Here is a 16,986-nt window from a genome sequence, read left to right on the forward strand (position 1 = left end):
GTTAGGAAAGGTCTGCCTAACAGTCGCGGGACTGGTACTTTAAGTGGGTATCAAAGAACCAATGCCTGGAGACTTGAGTGCCGAGCGATCAAAGTGCGCGCCAGGATGGTAGGTCGCGAGTTGAGAGAACTGGGCACAGAGCCACGCTGAGAAAGCCGCAACGCAGAGCCACATAGTAGTTGAAGCCGCGCAGGGGATTTAGAGGTATCCCGAAGGCCTTTACCATATACGAGACCACAAAGCAGACCTTCACAAGAGGTCAAGCTGAGCAGGGGATTTAAAGGGCATCCCGCAGGTCAATACTGCCCAGGGGATTTAAAGGGTAACGTGCAGGTCAATACCGCTCAGGCAGACCACATCCTGCAAGAATGACCAATAGCACAGAGGGTCTAGACTGGGGACCAGAGGGGTCCCTTACCAGATTTATAGCAGATGAAAACTTGACCAGTAAAATGAAAAAGGATGGGTGGAAATCTAATGAACCGCACCCCCCCTCCCAAGAAGTACAAAGAGCTCAGTGGAAGGGCCTAAAGGTAGGTCTGAAGTATAAGGCAATTAGGATCAGTATCAGTTCGGATATGGGACTCTGCCAGCAAGTCCACAAACATTTCCAAAAGCAGCAACAAATTAACAGCCAGTCCAGAAACAAGTCCAGAGATAGAAACAAGCTTCAGGAAATGATAGGTAGAAATTACACTGGAAGTACCACAGTAGTCTAAAAGGTTGTTGAAAGGACAAAAGAAGAAAAACTTGTGTGTGTGTGTAAGGCTATGTTGGTGTTTGGTCTCAGTGTTCAGAAATTGTTGAATGGTAAATGTGAATGTGTGTGAAGTGTCTGAGTGAAGTTGTATTAAATTGGTGTAAGTTAAAAGCAGCTAGAAGAAGCTACAATAAAGGAGTGTTTAAGTTATGAGAAAGCATTGCTTCCTAACTTAAAATAAAAGCAAAATACTGCAAATGCTGGAAATATGAAATAAAAACAAGAAATGTTGGAAATACTCAGCAGGTCTGGCAGCATCTGTGGAGAGAGAAACAGAATTAACGTTTCAGGTCAGTGACCCTTCTTCAGAACCCTTTCTAACTTGCTTTGTTTGGTGGTAGTGAAATTTATAGGGTGAGTCCACGTTGTACAGATTTTGGATGCCCGTTGGTGAGGCAGAGGAGTAGATGCAGGATTCCACATGTAAAGACAGATAAATTAAAGCAGTCTGGCTGTTGGTATATCAGGCTAAGTGTAAGCAGCAGGAGGAAAAGCATAGACAGGTGCAGTTAGAATTGAGTAAATTAAAGAAAGAGAAGGAAGGTAGATGTGCCATAGTTGACAGACCAAAGAGTCAATTACAGAAAGAAAAAAAGGGATAAACGAGAGGAGGAACAACCCAAACATACAGAAGAGACAACTCGGTGGGCTGGGAAAGTGGAGTTCCTGAAGACATATTGTACAGATAGATCAGGGAAAAGAGGAAAGCAGATGAGAGATTGTTGAAGCAGAGGTGTAGTGAAGCTGAGCAGGATTTACTCAGCACTACCAGAGGAAGGGAGAATGGCTCGAGGCACCTAGGACGAAATAAAGACTTGGGTAGCTCGGGCTATGGGCCCTCAGAAAAGGGGACACATATCAGCCAGTTGAGAATATTAATGACTGTGAAAGGCTGCTGCATAAACTCTTGGAATTTGTCTGCTTGTGAGAGTTTATCTTTTTCTTTTAGTTTCTAATTATAGTTGGTGCAAGACATTTGAAGGAGGAGAATTGGGATTGTTGACGTAATTGGTTTATTTCTGTCACCCTTCCTTTAAATGCAGATGCTACTCTTTGCTGTCTGTTGATTTATTTATTTTATTTGGGTGCATGATGTGTGTGCTTGAATTTGTGATTTTCAATGAAATTTAAAAACTGAGACATACTGACACAAACTACTGGCAACTGGGGATAAAGCTCCAGTTTGTTTTCCAAATACAGAGATAGATCCGGAGCCTTGCAAAAGTCCAGCATAAACCCAGTTTTAGCCTTTCAAACCTTTGCAAGTTAAAGAAGGCGCAATTCAAATGTGGTTAAGTGGGGATCATCAGAACTTGGAAGTTATTCTAAAAGGACAGGGAAAAGTTGAGAGTAGGGGATCAAGGAATTGTTCGGGTCCTACTTGCAAAACCAGGATCAGCATCTCGCTGGCAAGGACCTTACGAGGTCCCGATGACCAGCAACACTTGTACACGTGGATGTGGAAGGGAAAGGCCGGTGGAAACACTGGACACAGATCAAGGAGTATGAAAACACGAATAATAATAAAGACTAACCAGTGACGACCGGCGTACGCTATGTTCCCTCTATACAGGACCATGAAAACCGCAGTACTGCTGATGTGTCTGGCAACCACAAGTGCGGAAGGAACCAAGGCGGTTGACTGGGGGACCCAACAAGGCCTGCTCTACAAGAACTTCAGCAATGCCAATTGCGATCAGGTGCGTGGAATGTTAAATGGCACGGTTAACAAACTAGTATGCCTAAGGAGTAGCTCAGGGCAGCTGGGTATGGGGAACAGCAGTGCCTGAAGTTGCAAAGCATGGCAAGGAAAGTTGCCTTTATACTTAAAGCAGTCTAGCGTCAGTATCATCCACTGTAGTTCTAACATTACAACCCCTGTTCAATCTGTATGCGGTTACTTGGTGGATTAAGTTCTACTCAAGTTATTTGTTATTAAATTGTCGAACCAGCATGAATGTTGACTGCAGGGTCCCATTTTGGGTAATCCGTTCATTATTTGTGAACAAGAGATGTTAGCTTCATGGCTGAGCTGCATTGCCAGATTCACTGATTCAAATGTAACTCAATTTTTAAAAATTGAATTGCTAGAATAATTGTGTAGAGCCAGTTGGTATTTATTAATGAATTACAGCTGTTAGCCATGACTTCTAAATCATATTGAGCAAAGCAATGTTTAAATAGAATTTTAAGTTAGATTTGAATTAAACCAACATGCTAGCAAAACACTACAGAACCAGGGGCATCCAAACCCTTCTCGGGGTAGAGAATACACAGATCTTGGGAGATAGCAACTGGCCAAAGTACTACCTCGTACCCAAATACACGACCCAGAGAGATTCCCTCCTTACAGGATCTCGCTGGCTAGGTGTAGGGAATAATGTTGTCTGTCCACATCCCATAGGGATAGGGACTAGAACCATGCATGGTTTTAATACCACCCTGAACTGTACCCTTGAAATTTCCAGCACCTGCCATGAACCGACGATGCGAGTGGGACATTGTAGAGAAGGGGAATACTGTGTAACCACCAGCAAACCTTAATACCAGTACGGTAATCCCCCCTGCCCAGTGATCAACTCGAGTTTCTGCTTCCACCCTCGGACCCCAACGACAATCGGACATTCAGCGATAACTCACATCCAGCCTCCCCGTAGGGAGTGGATAAGAATAAACGATGATCTAACAGAGGACTTGTTGAGATACCTGCTTCCTGAGGGGAAGTGAATCCCTAAACAGCGGGAACATCTACTGAAGGTGAGGGAAGTGGCTCGGACAGCAATGAAGCAGTATTACCAAATCCAACAGGAGGTCAAGCAACTGGGAAAGGATGTGGAAGCCAAACTGGAGGACACATCGTGGTGGGAGGCAGTTTGGGACTGGGGTATTAGGGTGGACGTTCACCCCAGATTAGAATTGATTCCCATGTACTGGTAGCAGTGCAGTTGCTAATTGCTATCGGATTTATGGTTGAATGTTGTACCCTGGCACCTAAATTGAGATATTAGACATAATTTAGAAAATGCAACCGTGCAAATCTAATCACCAGTCTGGCCAAAAGTGATGGAGCAAGGAACACAGTGTTAGTTGGACATTTTGCTAGTAGCCTCGGGCCAAAGAGGGGGACTGAAATGGTGTACCCCGGGAGTACTGCAGGCTTGACTTAAATTGCTGTAATTTATGTAGCACAATATAAAGTATCAATCCCAGACGAAGCCTGGTCACTAGGACAAAGGTGAAGTCGTAAGAGGATGCTAGGGAAGGATCCGCAGCTCATCGAAACTGGTAGAATCCCCAGATTATTCAACAGGCAGAGGATTCTAGGGTATAGCTACCTTGGGCCAGGAGCTGGCCAAGGGCCAAAAGAGGAGTTTATAAGGGGAGGCTGGTGTATGGGGATCATGGGATTCTTGGTGTAAAACTAAAGGTGCTAAAACGTGAGAAAAACTGATCTGTGAGACACAGAGAACCAAATGAATAATCTAATCAAGAGGTAGAAGAGGTCGGCAATCACATGAATAACCTAATCAAAAGGTTGACGAGGTGAATAATATGATCAAGAACGATGATCATGGAAAGAGGAGATCAGGAAAGAGAGTAAGATGGGAAGATGATGTAATTAAAGAAACAGCTTGCGAAGTAAACCTCTGCTCAAACATTGTACTGGTAGAATCCCTACGATCACTCGCGAGAGTAGGACCTCTCCTTGCATCCTCATAATAAAGATCACTCGATTGGACAAGACATCCGACTTGGTGTTCTTGGATACCGGGGCAAGCCCTCACCCTTACACTACTCATTAATACTTTCTCATATCACTACCTCGAACAGCACTATTACATACAAAATCACTTCAGTTCACATATTAACCTGAAAGTCAACCATAGATGACTAACCATACCATTGTTAGAGGAAACTTGAGAAGCAAAAAATACAACGACATACACAATTAAAGCTGGAATCAGTGAAGATCAATGTTGGCTGAGTGAATGGGTTCTCTCTTGCCCTTAAACTTTAGTGCACAAGAGTTAAATCAAATGCCACAATGTAAGAAAGACAGGGTATGGGCATATCAGGCACCATTTAGTTTATATGTTCTACTTTCTGCATTTATAGTCAGATAGAAATCTAAAACATACTGTACTCAGCTTTCCACTTCTCATATTATAAACTGACAGTCAAATGCTTGTTGATATACAAATATTTAACAAGGCCACCATTTCTAATTCAATGTTTAACCATGTTAGTGTGCACAACCCAAATGCTTTAGAGAAAATCATTATTCCTTACATTTTGGAATTTCAAACATCAAACTTTTGATCCTATCATTTATGTTTCTAGTATCACTTAGAATAACTGTTATATGGAGGTGGGGGCATGGGAAAGAGATCCAATAGGATTTTTTTTTTACAAAAGATTTACATTTATTTAGCACTATATCACACCTTCCAAAGATTTCCCAAATATGTCATAGTCAAATAAATTACTTTGAGGTACAGTAACTATTAAAAGGATGAGCATAGCAGGTTTTTATTGCACAAAGATCCCTCGAATTAAACAAATGACCAGTTAATCCTTCTTTGACAGTGTTGAGTGAGAAGGGGCTGTTGGCCAGGACACAAGGACAATTCTTAGCTTTTCTTCAAAAAATGCCATGGGATTTTTTAACGTCCATCTGAGTTAACTGACCAGGTAGCCTGGGGCTCAATTTAATATCTCATCCAAAGACAGCACCTCGACAGTGGATCACTTTTTCCATAACTACACTGAAATATCGGCCTAGAATTTACACTGAAGGCTGGAGTAGAGCTAGAACACAAGAGCTTCTGTCTGAGATACAAGAGTGCTACCAGTTAAGCCTACCCATAACTATAGAACTGTATCATCGTGATTATGTCACTGGACTAGTAATATGGAGGCCTGGACTAATGATCTGGAGACATGAATTCAAATCCCACCGTGGCAGTTGGTAGAATTTAAATTCAATTAATAAATAAAAATGGAATAAAAATCTAGTATCTGAAACTACCAAATTGTCGTAAAAACCCATCTGGTTCACTAATGGGGAAGGAAATCTGCCAGCCTTACCCAACCTGGCCAATGTGTGACTCCAGACCCACAGCAACATGTTTGTCGCTTAACTTTTCTGTGAAATGGCCCAGCAAGCCACTCAATGAAAGGCAATTAGGGAAGGGCAATAAATGCTCCCTTGCCAATGACGCCCACATCCCATGAATGAATAAGGAAATCAAACTGTTGCAAGTGTCTTACGAAACCTTTTTTTTTGCTACACATTATATACATCAGATGTCTGCTACGCCTTATTATGTAACCTGAAAATGTTATAATGATGGTAACTGATGGTAATAGTAACTGATCAGGTATAAATTAATGATACACAATGCCATGATATCATGGCATATTGAATAGCATGTTCACTGGCGGCACAAATGCTGTCATGGCAACATTTGCTCTGCTGTGGCTGATTTTTTGCATCTGACATTCTTCAAAGTGGAATTCCATGATACAATTTACGACATCCCTAATACAAGACCACTAAATTAAAATCCCTTTGGCATCATCTGAACAGCTATACAACACAGCCAAGATATTAGGCAGATAAGCTAGAATTAGATATCAATACAATAAATATTTCCAAAGTGAGGCTGTGTGGATAACCTAGAAGTAGTTTCAGAAATCAAAAGCTTGTTATGGTCAAACTCAGGTATTGATGTTTAACATTAGGCAGCCATGGCACACTCTTTAAACACTACTGGTTTTAATAAGGAATGACACTCTTTTGGAAATGAGCTCGATTTCTCTGAAATCGATCATAAATGAATACAATATTGACTGTTAGATGTAGTAAGACTGAATTAGAATCTCAAAACTCAACAGATCTACCAGCATCATCTGAACTCCCAATATTGAATTATAGCCTCAGTACTTAGTCTAATATATACATACACTTGTTTAAAAATTAAAACTATGTCAAATGTTAACAGTGCTGAAATAATATTGAACTGAAACTGGAAGACTGTAATATTGCAGAATATGGTCAAAGGAATATATAAAAATTGATTTTCTAAGTTATAAAGTAGTATTACATAGAGAATTAAGAAATTGTAGAAGACATTGGAAGCCTGAGAACCTCACAAGGAAATAATCCAAGCAAGAGCTTCAGATAACTATGAATCATTAAGTATCATTCGAGCACTTTATATAACGATATTAGGTTACAGATTTGTATATACATTCAGGTGTTGTCAACACAATCACCACACACTGCAATATTGCAGTGAGACTGTTTGTAGGAAAGGCTTAATGAACGCAATACAATTACAGTCTTACTCCATTCCAGGTTGACTAACATTTCCTGTGCAGTCTTATTAAAAATTGTTAAATGTGAATTGTCCAGTAGTTCAAATTATTCCCTCCCAAGCAAAAAGCAACTTGAATTTACGGGAGTTGACTACAATGCACGTTTATCCAGAAAAGAACTGAAATGTAATGAGTGTTCAACAGTGGGCATGTAAAATTCCACCCCTACTGCTTCCCCATTGCTTGAATTTCTCACCAAAATTCAAATTCTCCAACACTTTCCCAGCAGCCTCACATTTCAACCCTTCATAAATTACAACTCAATCAAAACATCTCAACAGGCATCCTCTTTCGCAAAATGCTCCACACTCCTATCACACCCAACAGCACCATCCAACTATATATAAGTAATCTCCTCTGGCACTGGGTTGCTTCATGCTCCGTATCCACTCCAGTGGCAACAGCATTTTCAACTGCCATGGTGCTGTTTCTAAAGCATCCTCCCTAGGTCTTTCCACCCATTTTCAGAAAAACTTAAAACCCCTTTCTTCAACCATGACTTCAGCCATAATTTTCTTAGTTTTTTATCTTCCCTGCTTGGCATTTAAGGACTTTTTTCTGCAAAGCAAAAGCATTTTGCACAACTTCCTATACAAAGATGGCACTTATGCAATGAACAGTTAGTAGGCATGTCAAATTTTCATTTTATGTCCACTCAAACTCTGATTTCTTCCCCCCCTTCCCTAACAGAATCTATCCTTCTGAATTGAGACTGTTTCAGGAGAGCGCATGTTAGCTGTATAACCCTGGTGCCGGTAAATACAATTTGCAGTGGAGACTATTGCGCAACATTAAAGAACTTTGGCTGCAGCATGACTTTTTCTTCGTGCTTATTTACCGCAGTGTAACTCAGTACATCAACTCAAACATGCTAAATATGGTAAATGACAAAACTCAGCTGGGACACTAGAGACATGCCATGGATATATGAGATATGATAAATACTACAATAAACCACCCAGAAATACACACATGACTTTGTGTTATTCTCACATATATCATGTACATCCTACCAGCTCTCAACTGAGTCACTGGTTCAAGCCACATTCACTTGAGTGCAATCTAAGCTAAAACTGAGGGTGTGTCAGAACGAAGGAGGTGGCATCTTTTGGATGAGACATTAAAACAAGGCCAGGTCTGCCCTCTCAGTGGAGGTAAAAGATCCCATGGCAGTAAGTCAAGGGCAGGGACTTCTGGGCCAGCAGTAACTGGTAATTTATCACACTGCTGGGTGTGGGACCTTGGCTGTGTTTCCTACATTACAACAGTAGTTCACCGGTGACAAACTACTAGGATGTGTGAAAATGAAGGTGTAAATGCTTTTTAGTTGCGTGAAAGTAATGAATTGGTGACACAATTCATAAGTGTCACTTCCGTATTACTGCCCAAACATTAAATGAATCCTCTAAACCGAATCATATTGAAAGTGAAGAAGCGATAACCCATCGCCTTGGCCCCAATAAGTCAGACCAACTCCCATATCTCAGCGCTCACTCGCTGCCGGATCTGGGGTGAGACTTGTCCCCAACGATCTTCCTCCAGCCTCGGGAGCGGCGCGTTAACCGGGGTCACGGACAACAGGCGACGGCCCTTTACAGACAAGGAGCTTGTTTGTGGTGGGTGCGGTCGCTATCCGCATGGCTCTTCCCTCAACCCCGGCCTAGTGCCGGCGCCGCGCTCTGTCCTCAGGAGTAACGGCCTCTCCCTTCCCAATCCCTCCCCGCCTTGCTCCCACTCCCCTTCTCCAGCCTCACCAGGTATCGCCCTTCTTCAGCGGTGTCTTCATCAGCGCCGCAGTATCGGCGCGCTGCGTCTCCAGCTCGGCCGCTCCGCCCTCCGCCATGTTCGGTAGCAACGGCGCGGGGCATGCCGGGAAACCCCTGCGTCACGCGACAACACCAAAGAGTGCAGCCAACAGGACAAGCCCTCATCCCGCCCTTTGGCAGGAAGGAAGGCAGGCGCCTTCCACCCGTCACTGGAGGACCCATGGACCTCCCAGCACTCGACTGCGGGACGTTTAGCTCAGAGATCGATGGACCAGCTCAATACAGCTGTGACATCACCCCCTCGTCAGCTGTGCATTCTGTATAATTTAGGAAAAGTTTTTAATTGCAGATGATGTAAAAAAGTTATATTAATTCCAGTTTAGATTGGCACTTTAGGATTACGATTACAGGAATATGAAGGTGCACCTGACATTTGAACAGCTTTATAACTATAAAGGATAGGGTTGCAAACTGTGGTTTGGAGGCATTCCTGGAGGTTTGATCACTTGACATCTGATGGGAGAGTGGGTCCTTTCAAAAGGGAATTGGATAATTACTTGAAGAGGAAAAAAAATTGCAGGGTTACAGGGAAAAGGTGGGGAAGTGGGACTAACTGAATAGCTTTTGCAAAATAGCTCCTTTTGAGCTGTGACCATTCTATGAGTCTATGATTCTCTAATTGAATGGGAAGAAGGAGAAGGCCAGTCAACCCTTCAAGCTTGTTCTTCCATTCAATATGCTCATGGCAGATTTGTATCTTATTTGCATCTACCTACCTTGGTTTTGAAATGTTTAATTGACCCCCAGTCTCAACAACCTATTGAGGGGGAGAGTTCTAAGTTTCCATCTATGCTTTGTGTGAAGAAGTGCTTCCTGACATCAGTCCTGAATGGACTAGCTCTAATTTTAAGCTTTTAATTTTAAACCCTTGGTCTGAATTTCCCCACCAGAAGAAATAGTTTCTCTCTATCTATCCTTTAATTATCTTAAACATCTCAAATAGATCATCCCTCAATCTTAAATAATCAAGGGAACACAAGCCTTTTTGATGCAACCCGTCCTCAAATTTAACTCTTTAGCCCAGGTTTTATTAGTGCATCTGTGCTGCACCCACTCCCAGGTGAATATGTCCTCCCTAAAGTGCAGTGCCTAGAACTGAATGGGTTCTGACCAGAGCTTTATATAACTGTTACATAACTGCCACCCTTTTGTATTCAGCCCCCTTGAGATAAATGCCAACATTCCATTAGTCTTTCAATTATTTTTTAGATCAGTCCAGTAGCTTTTAGTGATTTCTGTGCTTGGACCCCCAAATCTCTCTGTTCTTCCATAGTTCCTAGCTTGTCACCATTTAGAAAATACACTGATTTATCTTTAAGTCAAAGTGGATGACCTCACACTTCCCTACATTGAATTCCTTTCACCACAGTTTTGCTACTCACTTAGCAGCAGAAAGTTGCAAAGGGATGTTGATATCTACAATATTTACTGTGCCACCTAACTTGGTGTTGTCAGCAAACTTAGATATATGGCTCTCTATTCCTTCCTCGAAGTCATTTGTAAATATAGTGTAAAACTAAGGCCACAGTATCTGGGGGACACCATCAGTCACATTCTGCCAATTTGAGTACGCACCCATGACCCTGACGGTCTGTCTCCTACATCCGAACCAATTCCCTAACCATGTCAGTAGTTTGCCTCCAATTCCATGCACTCTCATTTTTGTTAATCTTATCAAATACTTTTGGGAAATTCATATAAGTAACATCCATTGACACTCCATTATCTACCATGTTAGCTACATCTTCACAAAAATGCAACTATGTTCATTTTACATGACTCACCCTTTACAAATCTATACTGGCTCTCTCTCAGAGACATACTTGTCAAAGTGCTCAGTCACTCTGTTCCTCAAAACAGATTCTAGTAATTTTCCCACAACTGCCATTAGACCAATAAGTCTATAATTCCTTCATTTATCTCTCCTTCCTTTCTTAAATAATGGAGTGACATTGGCAATTTTTCAATGCAAGGAAAGAGCTGGCACCATCACGATGGGCTGAATGGCCTCTTTCGTGCTGTAATGAATCTATGTTGTGATCGTGTGATGTCTCATCACTTGACTTTTAATCATGTGCTGTCTGAGCATGTGACCTCTGCAAATGCTAATAATTTACTGTATAATGATTGAGTCCCCTGTAGTTGAGTATTTTCACTTGAGTTCACACCAGCAACTATTGTGCGAGAATGTCCAGAAACAGGAGGCCAGGAAATGCATTAGTCTGGGAACGGGAATCTTTCAAAAGGTTGAGGTACATTTACAGTTCATACAGATATGTTCCTTGCTGTAATGTGCTGACAAGTTTATCATTATGGAAGGCAGAATTCATACGGCATTTAGTAGTAAGCTTGAAATAGAAAACATAATTGCAGTTGAGCACTCCAATACCTGCTACGTTTAACCTTGTGACATTGAATAATACAGCGCATGACTAGATATTTTAAGCCAGTGAGAGAAGAAAGTGGTAAGGTTATTTAAAAATAAAGTGGGTGAAGGCAGATAGCAAACAAAAATTGAATGTGTATAGACAATATACTCAACAGAATACAAATCAGATATAGTGGCCGTATTTTGCAATAAAAATGATGGTGAAGCTATCCGTGATCACTGTTATCATGGAGTAAATCAGGCAGCAATTCCCGGAGTCCGTACATGCGCAGTTGAACGTGGAAAGCAGAAGGCTGTTGTCCGATTTTTATCTCGCTGAAAGATTTGGCATTAAAACACATGGAAGGCATGAAGTTGCAGTACTTACTGAAAGTCCTTTTGCGGACCCAAATCCTACTATTCAGGCAAGACTTAACTAATTAAGGCACTTGATTAATAAATTGAGAGTTTATTGAAGGTAAAATAATTAGCATTGTAAGTAGAATATACTTAATAAACCTGGGGATATAACTTTGCAACTTTCGCTTCCTGAATGGGTACTGGTCGCAGGATGACCCTGATCCTCTCTTTTTGAACCTGGTTGTTGGTCTGAGCTCTACCTCCGAGGACTTCTATTGTTTCTGCAATGATGAAGCATTGTGGACCCTGGTTTTGATCCCTTTTTGGCCATCAGACCAGCTTGTAGTTTGCTTGATGGTTGGTCCAGGCCCTGTGATGTTGGTGACTATCCTACTCTAATTGGGGCTTAATTGATAAAATACTTGCCAATAATTGTGATAAAAATCGTGAAGAGTTCTATTCATTACAGTTGTCATCTCCTTGGACAGTAGGAATTTGTACAGAAATTGAATTTTTTTTTAGCCAAGCTATTGAATGTTGTCAGGGTCACAATATTTTTTTGCTGACTGAGTGACAGAGAGTTGCAAGATTTTACTGACACCTGTTACAATCAGGTGAGGAGGGGTCGAAAGGCTCCCCTCTTGTCCCTCCTTGTTTGACTGCAACAGGGTTTATTTCTTTTAAAAACAGTGGATTTGCTCGCCAATTCAGTGAGTGTTTAACCCTTTATGTGCTATGATCATAAAATAACCAATCAAACAGGTTTTCTGGAGTTTAAACAAGAGGTTAGTTTATTGTACTTAAAACCAAAAACTGATCTAAGTAAAATCGTAAACTATGCTCCAACTTTTTTTGCACACACAGACACACAAGAGAGTCACACACACAAATAGGTTACAGAGTGGAGAAGAACAGATTGGTTGGATTAGAGACCGGAACAATAAAAAATAATCTGTGGAGTCTGGTAATTCAGTTGTCTTCCGGCTGAACTTTGTGGTCCTGAAGTTTCTGGCTAATATAGGTGGTTTAGGGGTTTCTTGGAGACAGTGATGCAGATGGTTTTCTTCCTGGGGTCTCTGCTTGCAGCAATGATAGACTTGGATGTTTGCAGCCAGCAGGCAGAGTTCGAACTTGCAGGGTGGCCTGGAGAGAGAGACAGCCTGCACTTGGGTCCTGCACTGGTCAACCTCTGGTGCTTGTCTGCTGTAGAAAGAAGAAACTGCAAGTTTTCACACAGATGGAGAGTCTGTCACATGATGGTCCAGTGTACTCTCTCCTTTGCAACTTAATTAGATCAGGTCTAAGAATTCCCAATCTCACTCAGGCCCCATTGTCTCAGGAATTACCCTTTGAGTGGTTCATCTCCACCAGTGTTAATGTTCCAAGATTGTCCTTTAATGTCTTGTTCATGAAGCAAGGCAGGCAGCTCATTCAAAATTTTCAAGCCGTTGTTCTGGTTGGAGATTTACCAGACCTTTGTCTCCACCTCACTACCTTGTTATGTAGGGTATTTGGATGCAAATTGCAGTCGCCATTTTAGTTGCTAGCAGTGGTCTTTTATCAGTTTTTTGTCTCCTGTTCCTTTTTAAAGTTTAAGGTTTCCAACCGATGGATTAAAAAAAATCATTCGGCATAGCACTTGTCATGAAACACTGATCTGTCTTATAAGCTTAAGACTTAGTTTTAAACTTAATACTTTTAAATAAAGCCTGTTCTTTCTAGCATGATTATTAATTTATTAATTACAACTCAATCAAGGTCCATTGCTTTGTAATCGTTGTTCCTTGACAGATTACTGCTTAATACATTAATATGATTAATACAGACGCAAGACACAAAAATGACTTCTTGGATCACGTGTTAGTATTAAGATGGCTTACCTGACCTTGTTAGTTATTACAGAGGATACAGTGTGAAAATGGTAAAGTTAAGCTAAAGTCTAGTTACCCAAAACTACTTACATTACTCACTAAAATAGCCAATAAAAACACTAGAAAAGGTTAGGACTGGTGCATTCCAGTATAAATGAACTTTTAACCGTGTGATTACCCGAGGAGGGTAACTAGGGAGAGGAGTAGTGAGGCAGCAGAGGAGGTGAGGGGGCAGAGAGAGAGGATAGTGGGAGGGTGAGGTATGGGGAGAGATTAATTTTCAGTCAAGAGGTGGTAAACCTGACAAAATCTGGGGGTGTTACACTACCGTTCTGTTGGAACTCTTCCCTTGTGCACTATTTTCAGAATTTGTTTTAACTTTTAAAGCTGTTTCTTTTGTTGCAGATTCTTGTTACATAGTTTTGATAGAGTAAATAAGGAGAAATTATTTCCAGTAGCAGGAGGGTCGGTAACCAGAGGCCAAAGGTTTAAGATGATTGGTAAAAGTACCAGAGGCAAAGTGGGGAAACATTTTTTACACAGTGACTTGTTGTGATCTGAAATGCTCTGTCTGAAAGGGTAGTGGAAGGAGATTCTCGAGTAACACTCAAAAGAGAACTGGATAAATAATTGAATGGAAAAAAAAGTTACATGGCAATGGGGAAAGAACAGGGTAATGGGATTAATTGGATAGCTCTACCAAAGAGCTGGCATAGGCATAATGTGCTGTATCACTTTATGATTCTACGAGTCATGTGCAGCTGGCAGGAAATGAAATGTAAATTCATTATTAGCTTAGATTGTTAGCCCAGAAACCCTACCTTTTAGTGGATCTTTCCTGCTGTTGTTGGTCTATCTGGTTCCAGTCAACAGAGTGTACAAACAGCCACAGCAGGATTAACATCATCACTATGGTTGCCAGACCTTCAAGATTGTCCTGGAGTTTCCAGAATTTGAAAAATAATCTCCTGGACGCTGTTGCGAACAACATTAGAGAAAAAATCGCCAAGGTATTAAATACCTGTGTGATTTTCTTTTCATTTTTTTTGACCACTTTTGTCTATTAGTTCTAAAATTAATGAAGTTTGGGGAGGAAAGGTTGGGAACTGGGTGGGTTGGTTGGAGGTGGAAAGTCATGGGGCTCCAGGAAAATGCCTAAGCAGAGTTGGCAGCCCTCATCACGTTGCAAGCTTTGTGCATTTTGTTCACTTGTTGCTGATGTTTATGACAACAACAACAGATAGCATTTGTATAGTGCTTTTAATGTAATAGAACATCCCAAAGTGCTTCACAGCAGCGTTATCAAACAAAATTTGATGCTGCACCACATAAGAAGATATTAGAATGGGTGACTAAAAGCTTGGTCAAAGAGGTAGATTTTAAGAAATGCCTTAACGGAGGAGAGTCATAGAGTTATTATGGCACAGAAGGAGGCCATTTGGCCAATCAAATCTATGCCAGGGAGAGAGAGGTGGAAGGGTTTAGACAAGGAATTCCAGAATTTAGGGCCCAGGCAACATGGTTGCCAATGGTGAAGCAATCAAAATCGGGCTTGTGCAACAGGCCAGAATTGGAGGATTTTTGTACCTACATTCTTTAAATGAAGGACAGGTTTGCAAGTTTGAAAACAAAAACAGAAGAAGCTGGAACTACTCAACAAATCAAGAAACACCTCTCTCCTAGTCCCGAAGCTAAATCTTAACACCTGAAATGTTGGGCAACTGACTTCTGTTGCTCCTGTTATGACCAGGTGAGAAAGGTGTCTAGGGGTCCCTCTCAGCCTTCACCTGGTCTTACCGTAACGGGGTTTAATTTTAAACACACTGTTTTTAGCTCCCCCTTGGTGAATCCTTGTTCACCGCTTTCCAATTATAAGGCAAAGAAACCAGCACAAACAGGTTTTCTTAGGTTGAAAGAAGAAAGGTTGAAATTTATTAAACTTAAACTCTAATTTGGTTGACGTCTACAGACACATGACGCGCCCACGCTAGCATGCATACGTGCTACACATATGCAAATAGAGACAGAAAAGAGCAGAAGAAAATCAAGTGGAAAAATTTGAAGCAATATCTGAAGAGTTTTTGTTACGGTTCCTCGAGCTCACTGTTTTGCTTTTGCTTTTGGCCTCCTTGTCTCGAGAGACAATGGGTAAGCGCCTAGAGGTGGTCAGTGGTTTGTGGAGCAGCACCTGGAGTGGCTATAAAGGCCAATTCTAGAGTGACAGACTGTTCCACAGGCGCTGCAGATAAAGTTGGTGTCGGGGCTGTTACACAGTTGGCTCTCTCCCTACGCTGCTGTCTCTTTTCCTGCCAACTGCTGAGTCTCTTCGACTCGCCTCTCTTCAGCCCCGCCTTTATAACTATCCACCAGCTCTGGCGATCGCTGGCAACTGGCTCCCACGACTTGTGATCAATGTCTCAAGACTTCATGTCGCGTTTGTAAATGTCTTTAAAGCGGAAACATGGACGGTCGGTGGGTCTGATACCAGTGACGAGCTCGCTGTACAATGTGTCCTTGGGGATCCTGCCATCTTCCATGCGGCTCACATGACCAAGCCATCTCAAGCGCCATTTGTTCAGTAGGGCATACATGTTGGGGATGTTGGCTGCCTTGAGGACTTCTGCATTGGGGATACGGTTCTGCCAGCAGATGCCAAGGATTCTCCGGAGACAGCGAAGTTGGAATGCATTGAGACGTCGCTCTTGGCTGACATACGTTGTCCAGGCCTTGCTGCCATAGAGCAAGGTACTGAGGACACGTGCTTGAAACACTCGGACTTTTGTGCTCCGTGTCAATATGCCATTTTCCCACACCCTCTTGGCCAGTCTGGACATAGCAGCGGACGCCTTTCCCATGCGCTTGTTGATTTCTGCATCGAGAGACAGGTTACTGGTGATAGTTGAGCCTAGGTAGGTGAACTCTTGAACCACTTCCAGAGCATGGTCGCCGACACTGATGGATGGAGCATTTCTGGCGTCCTGTCCCATGATGTTCATTTTCTTTAGGCTGATGATTAGGCTAAATTCATTGCAGGCAGCCGCAAGCCTGTCGATGAGTCTCTGCAGACACTCTTCTGTGTGGGATGTTAATGCAGCATCGTCAGCAAAGAGGGGTTCCCTGATGAGGACTTTCCGTACTTTGTTCAATCTTGCCCGTCTTAGAGTGAAGACCAATATCTGCCATCTGATCTTGTGTGGAAGAAAATTCCTTCTTCTGAAGACTTAAACGCATGAGAGAGCAGCAGGGAGAAGAAGATCCCAAACAGTGTAGGTGCAAGAACACAGCCCTGTTTCACGCCACTCAGGATAGGAAAGGGGTCTGATGATGCACCGTTATGCTGAATTGTGCCTTTCATATTGTCATGGAACAAGGCAATGATCTTCGTAGCTTTGGTAGACATCCGATCTTTGCTAGTAGTCT

At 42.0% G+C, this 16,986-nt stretch overlaps 2 protein-coding genes across 16 annotated transcripts in view; one reads left to right on the top strand and one right to left on the bottom strand.

Moving 5' to 3' along the window:
• Window positions 1-9,018, bottom strand: part of LOC137379478 (ubiquitin carboxyl-terminal hydrolase 15-like) — a 146,580-nt gene extending 137,562 nt beyond the window's left edge. For 14 of the 15 annotated variants that reach the window (XR_010976821.1, XR_010976822.1, XR_010976824.1 and 11 more), the window contains exon 1: window positions 8,896-9,018. Coding sequence is in view for 9 of the 15 variants with exons in the window: in XM_068050356.1 (XP_067906457.1) it covers window positions 8,896-8,984 (89 nt within the window). In the remaining 6 variants the exon portion in view is untranslated. The remainder of the gene's footprint in view (window positions 1-8,895) is intronic. The other variant, XM_068050357.1, reaches the window with a different exon arrangement.
• Window positions 9,019-11,141: 2,123 nt separating this feature from the next.
• The window catches only part of LOC137379802 (chemokine-like protein TAFA-2), a 264,057-nt gene continuing 258,212 nt past the window's right edge, over window positions 11,142-16,986 (top strand). The window contains exon 1 of the transcript XR_010976914.1: window positions 11,142-11,219. The gene's annotated coding sequence lies outside the window, so the exon portion shown is untranslated. The remainder of the gene's footprint in view (window positions 11,220-16,986) is intronic.

The sequence above is a fragment of the Heterodontus francisci genome, chromosome 18 (assembly GCF_036365525.1).
Source record: "Heterodontus francisci isolate sHetFra1 chromosome 18, sHetFra1.hap1, whole genome shotgun sequence".
Taxonomy (NCBI): Eukaryota; Metazoa; Chordata; class Chondrichthyes; order Heterodontiformes; family Heterodontidae; genus Heterodontus; species Heterodontus francisci.